Raw genomic sequence first — 13,269 nt, 5'->3', positions numbered from 1 at the left:
AGCTGAGATCCGGCCACTGCACTCCAGCCTGGGCGACAGAGCGAGACTCCATCTCAAAAAAAAAAAAAAAATTCAGTGAATACAATTTCACAGTTTTTAATCCTTTCAAAGTACATTAAAAATAGTACGCTAAATCTTTGATATTTCTTCCTCCAGGAGGTGAAGCTTCATTACCTTCCCTTTCAGTATAGACTGAACATAGTGACTTGCTTCTAGGGAGCATACACTATGGGATGGGAACAGTAGTAATTTAACAGTGGGGAAACCTGGCAAACCTCACCTTAACTATGTGAGCAAGGTTAATGTTACTTGTAATAAGTCATATTGGTAACATGTATCCCCTGATGGAATGTGAAGAGAAGGGTACATCATCTCTGTAGTATTCTCCAAAATCTATAACCTCAATCTAGTAAGTAGAAAACATCAGATAAACCCAAATTGAGGGACATTCTATCAAAGTCCTGACCAGTACTGTTCAACTGTGTCAGTGTCATGTAAGACAAGGAAAGACTGAGAAACTGTCACTGATTAGAGGAGACTGAGCTGACACGATGAGTAAATGCAGTATGGTGTCCTGGATTAGATCCTGGAACAGAAAAAGGGACTTCTGGAGAAAACTGGGAATCTGGAGAAGAAAAAAAAGTATGTCGTTTGGTTAATAGAATTGTACCGATGTTAACCTCTTGGTTTTGATAATTGTACCATGGTGATGTAAGATGTTAACATTAGGAGAAGCTGGATGAGGGGCATTCCAGATATTTGAGAACTCTCTGGCTACTATTGCAACTGTTCACTAAGTCTAAAAGTATTTCAAAATAAAAAATTAAAAAAAGCAATCACCAGCTGGGCATGGTGGTTCATGCCTGTAATCCCAGCACTTTGGGAGGCCGAGGCGGGTGGATGACCTGAGGTCAGGTGTTCGAGACCAGCCTGGCCAACATGGCGAAACCCAATCTCTACTAAAAATATAAAAATTAGCCAGGCATGATGGCAGATGCCTGTAATCCCAGCTACTTGGGAGGCTGAGGTAGGAGAATTGGTTGAACCCAGTAGGCCGAGGTTGCAGTGAGCCGAGATTGCGCCACTGCACTCCAGCCTGGGAGACAGAGTGAAACCCCATCTCAAAAAGAAAAGAAAAGAAAAGAAAAACAGAAAGCAATGACCACTTTACACGGCAAAAAAATAGAAAAATACTTAAACCTACCAAAAACTTATAAAATGAATTCTGCTGCTGTTCGGTGAACCATTGGGTGTGGCTTTCTATAAATTTTCAGCGAGTGCCATATGGGTGGGTTCCTAAATTACTGAATTTATGTAACTGAGAGGTGAAGATGTGGGGCTGGGAAAATATACTGGATTAATAGAAACGTGTTTCCAGGAGTTGCACGTGGAGAAGGCAAATAAAACAGCTTCATGAATAAGGAAGGGAAAAAAGCAGTCTCATGTTTTATGTGGCAAGGTGTTTTACATTCAACTAAATTAACAAAATAACTATTTTAAATAAAGAAAGCAATTTGTATGTGGATAAATCCCAGGTATATTAACCTTTTTGCTTCAAAATCCCTTTTTGTGTTAAAGAAAGTAAGTTCTATTAATTGCTGTTTGTTGAATCCCAAAGTTGAAGGGATATCACATGTTTGTGAACTTCCTCTGCTCTTCTGGAGAAACTGGTAACATGGGCATAGTAAATGTCTACAAAAACCTCCAGTCCACAAGAAGTGCCTTTCAGGGGTTTTGCTGATTTTTTTTTTTCCCTCTAATTTTAAGTTAGTTGTCAGGTAACTCTTATATTTATGAAAATGGAGTACGTAAAAGAATAAACAAAAAAATCTTGCTTACAGTAATTCTAAACTAAAAATAAGGATGCTTGGGTTATAATTTGGCCTTATTATTGAGCTTTTTGAGCTGTCAGATGAAGATTATTAGAGCCTATCTCTGGGACCTTCAGACTGTTATGAGGTAGTCCAGGAAGGACAGCAGACTCCCTACTCTTGTGCTGTCAAAAGGACCAGTGAGCACCAAAGAGCCTGTTGGACACAGGGCTTTGGAAAGTTGGGAATGTTCGTTGCTTCTATTTTGTTAAAGCAAACAAATGAAAAAGAATAATTAGCCTTTGGCACATGTATTTGGAAAGGCTTGGAATCCCTTTGGAAGTTTTCAGGCTTATCTTCAGACACAGCTTTGAAAGATAAATCCATGATGCATGGAAATATTTTCCAGCCCTTCACCTGAAATAAATGGTTCTGTCAATGTTAGTGTGTTAAGAGAAAGTTTCCTATAGCTCAGATCTCTTGAATCTCCTCATTTGCTAAGAGGGAGAAGATTTGCCTTTTTAACAGTGCAGCTGTTTCTTAAACTTCGGGAGGGAGCAAGTGAATGCTTTATTTAATCTGTCTTGGTTCTCTGAGGTTTTGGGGTCTGTGTTTTGTTGTTTTCTCATTAAGTTTGGAAAATTCTTAGCTCTTTTTCCTTTAAATACATCTACTGCCTTGTTCTCTACTTCACCCTCTCTCCTCTTCTGAGACTATAGTTATAGGTATGTTAGAGTGTTTGATATCATCCTACAGTTCTAGAGTACTCTATTTTGGATTTCCACCCCCCCACTCTTTTTTCTCTTTGTGTTTCAGTTTGGATAATTTCTATTGTTCTGTCTTCAAGCTCTCCCTTGTCTTTGCTCTGTCTAGTGTGCTAAGCCTGTTAAAGGAATTCTTCATTTATAATACTGTTTTTTCACTTCTAGCATTTTTATTTGACTGTTTTTTATATTATGCATCTTTCTACTAAAAATTCCCATATGTTCCTGTGAGTTGTCCACCTTTTTCACTAGCTCCTTTAACATATTAATTACAGTTTAAGTCCTTGTCTAATAGTTCCATCATCTTGATCATCTTTGAGTTAGGTTCTGTTGACAGCTTTATTTTAATTACAGTTAAAGTCCTTGTCTAATAGTTCCATCATCTTGGTCATCTTTGAGTTAGGTTCTTTTGACAGCTTTATTTTATGTCAATGGTCTGTTTTCTCTTATTTTTTGTTTCTGGAAAACTTTGAAAGATGGGCATTCTGTATAGAAAAACAGAAGAGACCAACTTAAATATCATGTTCAGAAATGAGCACACCTTTTCTTCTGTCAGGCCCTTAGTGTGGGAGGCTGACTCAGTCTACTCAGTAATTGGGGGTGGGTTTCAGCTGATTCATGGCTGGAGTGACCATCAGTGTGCCACAGACTTCCAGTGCTCCCAGGACATGTTGGCCGCTACCTTACACTTAGAGTGAGGCCCAGCCTCCTGGAGTGCTTCTCAGAGTTCCTGCCTGGCCTTCTGCTCTCAGTAAACCCAACCTGCCACCTTTCTTCTCACTCCTGTTCCTCCCTTGGTATAGACTGCTGGTGCTTGTACTTGGTGCTAGGCTCATGGTGGGGGCAGTGGGATTTTCCCTTCCCCTAATCCAGCCTTGGTCTTAGGCCCTTTTCCTGGAGCCTTGGGAGTGAATCTTTCTCAGTGTTCCTGTTCTTTCCTCTGGTGGCAGCTTAACCTGCTCTTCCTCTTGGAGGGTCTTGGACTGGAGAGTTTCCTGCCCTTCCCTGAGTGGTAGTGAACCTCTGCCTTATGTCAGTGCAGGGTCCTGACCTGAGCCAGTGCTCCCGCTTGTCTTTCTGGGGCAGATGACTTTTGCTTCTACACCTCCTGGCGAGGCAGTATACCTTTGCCTGTGATTAGTGGTGGGAGGGTATCCTGTTCCTCCTACAGCAGTAGACTTTTTGCATGGCTTCTGGTGGAGTTGGGGGAGTTTTTTGCCCTCCTTTGGGAGCAGAGGGCTTTTGCTTTGCCCTTTCTGGCAGTAGTGGTTTACTGGGGGCTGGAAGGATTCCTACTTCTAGAAATAGTGGATCCTGGGCACGGTAAGGTTTCCTTCTGTCCTCCAACCCTTGAGACTTTTGTTTTGGATGACAAAAACTACAATAAGTGGGCAGAGTTTTATCCAAATCTTCCTCAGAAACATCCAGCAGCAGAGAACTTGAGAGTGAATGTGGATCCCCTTGTGTCTAGAGCTTCTAAACTGTCCTGATGGCCCATGCTCAGTTTTGAGAATTTGTTAAAATTATAGCTGTTTTCTGTGGCTGCTTTTATGAAGTCCACCTCCTCCTCCTGTGCTCTTCCAAAGCTGAAATAATTTGTGTGTCCCAGCTCTCCTTGGAGACGCTTGCCGTCTTTGAAGTGTAGTTCCCTTGACTGCCTTATGAACACAGCTCTCTTATAGGCCTAAGGAAAGTTATGATGTTTGTGGGTTATGATGTTTGTAGGCTTTTCCTCATTATTATAGTAGATTCCATGTTCTTTTTTGACTTTCTCCATCCCAAGCAGAAGCGGATCCTTTATATTATGACCAACCAGTGAGTGGGGAGAGGGGAAATGGAGCAGTATTTAAGCAAGTACCGATCCATAGTTACATGTCATTGCCAGATGTTTGGATGGCATTAGCACTTGGAAATTGGGACAGAAGCATAGCTAGCTGGTTTTGTTTTGTGGGTTCCATTAGAAAAATCCTTTAATATACCAAAATTAAGCCTATTGACCTACGTCACATTCAGGAGGTTCTGATTAAAAGGGCAATCCAAAGTTGACTGGTTCATTAGAGCCAGCCATCATTGGATGCAGATACTCTTGGGCTAGGTAGGGTTTTTATATAATCTTTGTGCTATTGGAGAGACCTCCTGACCACTTTGAGGCAGCAAACTTACATGACATAGTTTTAAAAGTTGTTTATCTCTCTCGTAGTCTATGCAAGCATAACATAAAGGACATTCTTAGTCCTATTTCTGCCTTGCTGTTACAACCAGGAACAGATTTTCCTCCTTTTCCCTCAGATCCACTCCCCTAATCTTTCACTTTTTAAAATTTGGTATACAAGATGTGATGCCATTATTAAATGATTGTTTTCCCCTTAAGCCTCATGGATTGACACCTTGATGATCTGGAAAAGTTTTGTAGGATGCAAGTGGTGCCTGTCCTACCTTGTGCCTATGGTGGACTGTTGTCAGATGGATTTGTTCTTTCAACAATGTTTAACTGCCTGCCCTTTAACAGCGCTGTGTTAGGTGCTAGGAGTTCAATGGTTAGCAAAACCAGACATATTCACACTCATGGAGTTTCTGGAAAAGGACTGTCTTCTTTCTCAGAAACCTCATGATTGATCTAGAAGGGACATGTTATTGATTGCTGTACTTTTCGATATGAAATGCTATCATACTCCCGCTTGATGTATTTTTTTTTATTTCCAACTCCATTCTCTGGGGGTTGGATTTCTTCACTGTCTTCAGGAACTGAGATGAATGGAGTTGTAACACTGAGATCCTATTCTCTTTCCTCTTCCCCTTCACCCACTCTCACCCCAAAACAGTGCTGCCAACTGTTGAATATATTCTTCTTCTTTTTTTTTTTTTTTTTTATGAGACAGAGTCTTGCTCTGTTGCCCAGGCTAGAGTGCAGTGGCGCGATCTCGGCTCACTGCAAACCCCGCCTCCCGGGTTCAAGCGATTCTCATACCTCAGCCTCTCGAGTAGCTGGGATTACAGGCTCCCGCTACCGCACCCAGCTAATTTTTGTATTTTTTACTAGAGACGGGGTTTCACCATCTTGGCCAGGCTGGTCTCAAACTCCTGACCACGTGAGCCACTGTGCCCGGCCCTGTTGAATATATTCTAATGTAAGTGACAAAGACCCTAAGGGGACAGGACGGATGTAAGTGTTGGAGAGAGAGCTAACATTTCCCAACTGCCTATTCTGCACTAGCACTGAGGTACTTCGTAAACCTCATCTCATTGAATCTTCATGGGATAAGGGGGTGTGATCTCCATCTTACAGATTCAAAAAAAACGGAGGTTAAGTAACTTCAAATTGCTCAAGATGCTCTATAACTGTTGTTCTTTCCCCTATGCCACACTGGCTTCCCTTCAACAATTACTGCTAATCCTATTGCCTTTGCATTACTGAAAATTAAGAAATGAATCACATTTAACTGATGTATCAACTGAAATAGCAATTTCAATTTGGAGTTCCATTTTGCCCATGATAGTTTTAAGCTGGCCCAGTCCCTGCCCTAGAGGAGCTTTATAATTCTCATGTTTGAAAGTATCGTAGGAATTATGTAGTTCTTATGCTGCTAAATCTGCATGTTTTATAAACAAAATCACAGTGGAATCTGCTTAACCAAGAAAGTTTAAATGCTTTGTTCAAGGTTATATTGGTATGACCTATTTATTCACCTGTAACTTAACTCTTCAACTGTGTACCTTCCACAGTTTAGAGTGACTGGGGAATTTGCATAGCTGCTGAAGAATCCGTCATTCACACTTTTAAGATAGATATAAATGTGGACCATGTTTTAGGGGAGAACAAACCATAGTAAGCACTTATTTGCATTTGTTCTCTGGATGAGAATAGTGGTGCTTTCGTACATTGCCAACATAGCTGAAAACTCCTTCCTCTCTGTGGATAAGCAGGCCATACTGAGTCCTGGAGGGACTATAAATTATAATACCTTCTGAACATTTCAAGGTATTACAGAGGTCCTGCAGAAACAATTAAGCCTGAGAAGTTCACTTATCCCCAGGCTGAGACACTTGAGCTATGATTATTGGCAAAACTTGCTTCCTTTCTGAGTGAATTGCAATTTGGTGGACAGGGTGAGATGATTTGAGACATCTTAAATTAGAAGTTCAGTTGTGCATTTGTGCCTTTGGCTGGTGTCCTGGGTGGATTTCTTACCAATCGTTGTTTTCTATAAATCCCAAAAGCTGCTATCGCCACTGTGATTATATGTGAGCATAAAGCTTTGGAATGCTTAAGTTGGAATGTGGTTTAATTTGAATATGACTTAAAAGAACATATGATGATAGACCCATTTGGGTAGAAAAGGAGATAAATATTCAAGATATATGTGTGTTTATGTTTGGCCTGATGCTTTGTAAATTTTTACACCTTTCAGTTTCTTAAAAAAGGACCATTTTCTAAAACCTGCTGTGTGCCGGTACTCTTAATGCTCTAGAACGGGGTAGGAAAAGGTCTGAATTTAGAGTTAGGAATCATGGATTTGAATCGTGATTCTGCTCCTTAATATCTTTGTATCTTAGTTTCCTCACTTATAAAATGAAACTGTCCCAAAGAAGTGACAAACTGGTTGTGAAGAGCAGATGAAATCATGAATATAAAAGTGCTCTGCAGCAGGTAGAACACTAACATTTGCAAGGATGCTGATTTTTAAAATGCCAATATCTATTTCCAAGGACCTCCCAGTCTAGCTGGAGAGAAAAAAGTGGTCCTCTGAAACGACAGAAAAACAATCATAGCACAGTATCTAACAACTACCATGCATGGCAAAAGCTCTAAGGGCTAAGGGATTTCATAGCAAGGGGAGATTGGTGGTAATAGAAGTGATCAGTAAAGGTTTCATAGGGCAGATGGGTTCTTTCAGGTCTCATAAAATGTGAATATTTTGGCTGGATGCTAGGAGAGAAAGCAGTGACATGAATTTAAGCAGGATTGAGATTGTAGTGAATCGGGCATATCTAAGAAGCAATAGCAGGGAGGCAGCCAGCTGTGTGCCCAGATGACCAACTATCGGATAACTTGAGAAAGTCAGATACCCTTGAAAGCTAAATCTGTATTTCAGCTTTTCTTTGAGTAGGAGACATTCTCATTGTGCATGCTTTGCCTTCTTATTAGTCAGTGGAGATGATAGTAGTTACATAACTCAAGTTACCCTAGGCTTTTAACTAATGGATAGAACACTTGCCCCGGAAACAGAAGCAAAGTAAGCACATCTAGACTAGAAAGTATCTTTTTCCTTTATCCTTTTGGGTTATCCTTACAATTTCCCCATGTTAAATTTTTACATGTTCACTCCCTTGCATAAATCCTAATAGCCTCTGGTTTTGAGTGGAATCATAGATCTGAATGAAGCTGGAGAGATCATATAGACTAGCCTTCTGCTTTTGTTAGGAACTGAGTTTAACCTCTACTCAGATAAGGAACTGCCTTCTTTCCAAAGACTATGTTGGACCAGGAAAGAGTAGCTGATACTGGAGCAACCCTCCTGCCAAAAGAAGAAAAAATTATAAAAGTTTATTTAAAACAACTGTTTACAGGCATTGTAGAGCAACTAACATAGTATTTGAGGGAATACCATTCCTGAGAGGAAGAAAGCACTTGGAATTGAGCTACATAGTCACTCTGGCATTTTCCCTGAGGGTACTTGCCAATTCTCTATCCAAGAGTGTGGGGTCCCAGCAGAAAGCAGCAGTCCTACAGGGCTTAGAGGTTGGAGTTAGGGGCTATTAAAGTATTTGGGATCTGAAACACAAAATCCCAGGAGAAGGAAAACCACAAGGAAGAAAGTGAAAAATGTGCTTGTAATCTTCCCTTGGGGTATTTGCCAACTCCTAAGGTACACATGATCAGAGCAAGGCTCCAAGAATCCTTGTAAAAAGCAGCAGTTGGGAATGTTGTGAGCAATGCAGATATTTCCGCAGCCATATACAGTGCTGGTGAGAGGTTGGTATTCAAGGCCTGCCAAGGTAGAGGGGCCCTGGCAAATACAGATACCCCAGGCTTTAATTGGAGGCCTCAGAAGGACCACACTTTAAGCATAAGGGAAAGCTGAAATAAGCTAGCCCTGACACAACTTAAAACTGACCTCTGACAGGATTAAAGTGGCCTGACTGTACTCTTACACCTGCCAGAAGAATACGTTACACTCTTAGGAGGAAGATAATCTGAATCATCCAGAACCTCTACAGGTTTTAAAGAGAATGTCTGCCATCCAATAAAAAATTAAGAAGCATGCTAAAATTAAGACCGAATGACCAAAATGAAGAGAAAAACGACAGTAGAAAGATACCCACAGGCGATTCAGATATTGGAGTTTATTAGTCAAGAACTGACTATGTTTAAGAAAGTAGATAAAAAGAAGGATACTTTCGGCCGGGCGCGGTGGCTCAAGCCTGTAATCCCAGCACTTTGGGAGGCCGAGACGGGCGGATCACGAGGTCAGGAGATCGAGACCATCCTGGCTAACACGGTGAAACCCCGTCTCTACTAAAAATACAAAATCTAGCCGGGCGAGGTGGCAGCCGCCTGTAGTCCCAGCTACTCGGGAGGCTGAGGCAGGAGAATGGTGTGAACCCGGGAGGCGGAGCTTGCAGTGAGCTGAGATCCGGCCACTGCACTCCAGTCCGGGCGACAGAGCGAGACTCCGCCTCAAAAAAAAAAAAAAAAAAAGAAGGATACTTTCAACAAAGACATGAAATCTACTTTTGACAAGATCAAATGGAAATTCTGGAACTGAAAAAATATAGGAATGAAATTAAGAATTTAATACATTATTTAATAGCAGTTTAAACACCAAAGAAAAAGGGATAGAAGATTATTGAACCAGAAGAAAAGTTAGTAGAAAACACCCAGATTGAAGCACAGAGAGAAAACATACTGAAAAGAGAATAAGAGATACATGAGATATATTGAAAACATTGTGAAATATATTTCACATATATGTACATTTGGAGTCTCAGAAGAGGAGAGTGCAACAGAAGTAATATTTAAGAAATATTGGTGAAACCCCATCTCTACTCAAAATACAAAAAATTAGCTGGGTGTGGTGGCAGGTGCCTGTAGTCCCAGCTACTAGGGAGGGTGAGGCAGGAGAATGGCGTGAACCCAGGAGGCAGAGGTTGCAGTCAGTGAGCCGAGATCACGCCACTGCACTCCAGCCTGGGCGACAGAGTGAGACTCTGTCTCCAAAAAAAAGAAATATTGGCTGAGAGTTTTCTAAAATCAGTGGAAAGCATCAAACCACAAATTGAAGAAGCACTACCGCTCTCAGTGGAATAAATACAAAGGGCCACATCTAGGCATGTCATAGTTGAATTACTATAAGCCAAAGACAGAGAAAGCTTAAATGCAGTCAGAAATAAAAAGCATATTGTCTTCAAAGGTGTACCAGTAAGATTGACAGCTGGTTTATCAATGAAAAATTGGATGAAACCAGAATACAATAGAAGTATACCTTGAATGTTCTGAAAGAAAATAATTGCTAACCTAAAATTCTCTACCTATCAAAGTATCCTCAAAAATTGTTTGGGTAAAAAGAAGCTTTCAAACAAATAAAAAGAGAGAGTCATCCACTAATTCTGCAATGAAATAAATAAATTCTTCAATTAGCAGGAAGATGATATGTGATGGAAGCTCAGATATGCATCAAGAAAAGAAAGGGTAAATATATGGTGAAAATTTACTTTAAAAAATAATGATGTCCCCAGGCACGGTGGCTCTTGCTTGTAATCCCAGCACTTTGGGAGGCCAAGGCAGGTGGATCACGAGATCAGGAGTTTGAGATCAGTCTGACCAACATGGTGAAACCCCATCTCTACTAAAAATACAAAAATTAGCCGGGTGTGGTTGTGCATGCCTGTAATCCCAGCTACTCAGGAGGCTGAGGTGGGAGAATCGCTTGAACCTGGGAGGTGGAGGTTGCAGTGAGTCGAGACTGTGCCACTGTACTCCAGCCTGGGTGACAGAGCAAGACTCTGTCTCAAAAATAAATAAATAAATAAATAAATAAATAATAAAAATAAATAAATAAAAAACATGTCTTGTGGGATTTAAAATGTATAGATGAAAAATATTTGACAATAATAGCACAGCAGATAGGAGAGAGCTGATAAGTAATAAAATTGTTAGTTTGAGATGTAATATAGTAAAGCAATGATGCTTACTGTAGTTGCTAGGAAAGCTACTCAATAACAAAAGACTAAATGACTAGCAACCTAATGAAGAAGAAAAATGTGGAATAATAATAAAAAATTTTTAATCAATTCTAAAGGTGAGAAAAAACTAAAATAACAAGAGATAAATAGAAAACAAATAGAATGATCCTACATTTAAACTCAGCCATATCAGTAATGTAAATTAAATATAAATGGACTATATTTGTAATTAGGAACCAAATATTTTTGGATGAGATAATATATTAAAACCCAGTAACAGATTGATTATCCCTTATCCAAAATGCTTGGGAGCAGAAGTATTTCAGATTTCAGATTCTTTTTTTAGATTTTAGGGAATCTGAAATGCTCCAGTGAGCATTTCCTTTGAGCATCATGTCAGCACTCAAAAGGTTTTGGATTTTGGAGCATTTTAGATTTGAGTTTTTTGGATTTAGGATGCTCAATCTTTATATGCTTTTTGCAACAGACAAGCTTGGGACAAGCTTTGAGGGTAAAAATTTGAAATATATATTTATAAACTTGAAATACTTACATATATATGTATATAAATATACACACACAGCCTACGCAATCCATAGCCACACATGCAGGCAGACACAAATCAATAAGGATATAGAATATTTAAACAAAATTATACCCATCAGTTGCAGAATATATATATTTTTAAGTGTACATACATTATTTATAAAAATAAACAATGTGCTGGGCCATAAATCAAATTTGAATAAATTGTAAAGTATTGAAATCACATGTGTTCTCTGACCACAGCACAAAGTGCAATCAAAGTAGAAATCAGTAACAGAAAGATAAATAGAAAAAATAAAAATATTTAGAAATTAAACAATATTCAAAGGAAATTAGAACTTTTTTGTCTAAATGGTAACGAAAATGATATGTAAATGTGCAGGGAGCACTTAAATAGGACTTAGCGGGAAATTTATAACTTTAAATGCATATATTAGAAATGAAGAAAGGTTGAAATCAATGATCTAAACTTTAAGGAAGTTAAAAGCAAGATTAGTTAAATTCCTCCAAAATAGAAGGAAATAATAAAATAAGAACAAAAACTAGCAAAATAAAAAAAAGTATGATGTGGAAAATCAACAAAATCAAAAGTCAATTTTTAAAAAAAGATTAACAAAATTGATAAAGCTCTACTAAGACTGATCAAGCATAAAGAGAAAACACAACAGTATCAGGAATGAAAAGAGATGTACCAGAATAGATTCTACAGGTGTTAAATGGATGTGAATGCACAGCTTTATTTCAATAAATTTAACAATTTAGATGGAATGAACACATCCCTTGAAAAACACTAATTATGAAACTAACATACACACAGAAAAACATGCATAATCCTATGGCTATGAAAGAAAATTAATCCATAATTTAAAATGTTCACACACACACACTCACCCCAATCCCCCTACCCACCCACACCCTTGACCAGATGGCTTCTGTGAGGAATTCCTCTAAAACCTTTCAGGGAAGAAATAATGCCAACCTCACGTAGAAGTTCTCAAAGAGCAGAAAAAGAGAGAATAGCTTCCACCTCATTTTATAAGGCCAGCATAACCTTGATACCATAACCTGACTTAGATATTGCAAGTGTTGAGCAAAACAAGTCAGACACAAAAGAGTAAATACTGTTTGATTCCATTAATATGAAATTCAAGAGCAGACACCACAATCGTAATCAGCATAATGGTTACTCTTAGAGGGGTGAGATACTGACTGGGAAATAGCATGAGGGAATCTTTTGGAATGCTGGAATGTTCTATATCTTTATCTGGATACTAATTATAAGAGTATGTACATATGTATAAATCCATTGAGCTGTACACGAGATTTGTGCACTTTACTGTGTGTATGTTATATAAGACAAAATATTATAAACTCTGCTATTACACATGAATAGTCTCATCATTACATAATTTATCTTCTATCTTAATTGAATCCAATGTGCATTTCACTTGCTAACATTTTATTTTGACTGCATTTGATAAATGCAAACTTCTGATAGTAACTGGCTTGAACAACAGGGAGCATTTGCCCTAGGTACCCCCACCCGTACAACTTTGGGAATAAAGGAATTAGCTAAACCCAGAGTTGACTGTGATAGAGCATCTAGTTTTCCCACTCTGTCTCACTTGCTTGCTCACTTAACACAGCATTGTTTTCTTTATAGGCCCGGTGGTTCTGGGAAGCGTACTTCCAGTCAATTAAAGCCATTGCCCTGGCTACCCTGCAGATTATCAATGACCGGATCTATCCATATGCTGCCATCTCCTATGAAGAATGGAATGACCCTCCTGCTGTGGTAAGTGAATTCCAGTGCTAGCCACGTGAGGCATGCTCCAGCTGTCAGGGTGGGTGGAAGGAAAATGTACTACAATTGTAAAGGTTATTTAAATTATAGCTTTCTAAGGTGAGAGTGTGCTTTTTATACTTGGCTGATAAGGGTATCATAATTTTGCAACACCGACAAC

At 39.2% G+C, this 13,269-nt stretch overlaps 1 protein-coding gene across 4 annotated transcripts in view; it reads left to right on the top strand.

Moving 5' to 3' along the window:
- The window catches only part of EXT2 (exostosin glycosyltransferase 2), a 200,218-nt gene that overhangs the window by 74,807 nt on the left and 112,142 nt on the right, over positions 1–13,269 (top strand). For all 4 annotated transcript variants that reach the window (XM_033207210.1, XM_033207209.1, XM_033207211.1 and 1 more), the window contains one exon: positions 12,969–13,100. In XM_033207210.1, coding sequence (XP_033063101.1) covers positions 12,969–13,100 — 132 coding nt within the window. The remainder of the gene's footprint in view (positions 1–12,968; positions 13,101–13,269) is intronic.

The sequence above is a fragment of the Trachypithecus francoisi genome, unplaced genomic scaffold (genome assembly GCF_009764315.1).
Source record: "Trachypithecus francoisi isolate TF-2019V2 unplaced genomic scaffold, Tfra_2.0 Lachesis_group8, whole genome shotgun sequence".
Taxonomy (NCBI): domain Eukaryota; kingdom Metazoa; phylum Chordata; class Mammalia; order Primates; family Cercopithecidae; genus Trachypithecus; species Trachypithecus francoisi.
The sequence above is the reverse complement of the archived record's forward strand: the minus strand, read 5'-3'. Positions and strand labels throughout refer to the sequence as shown.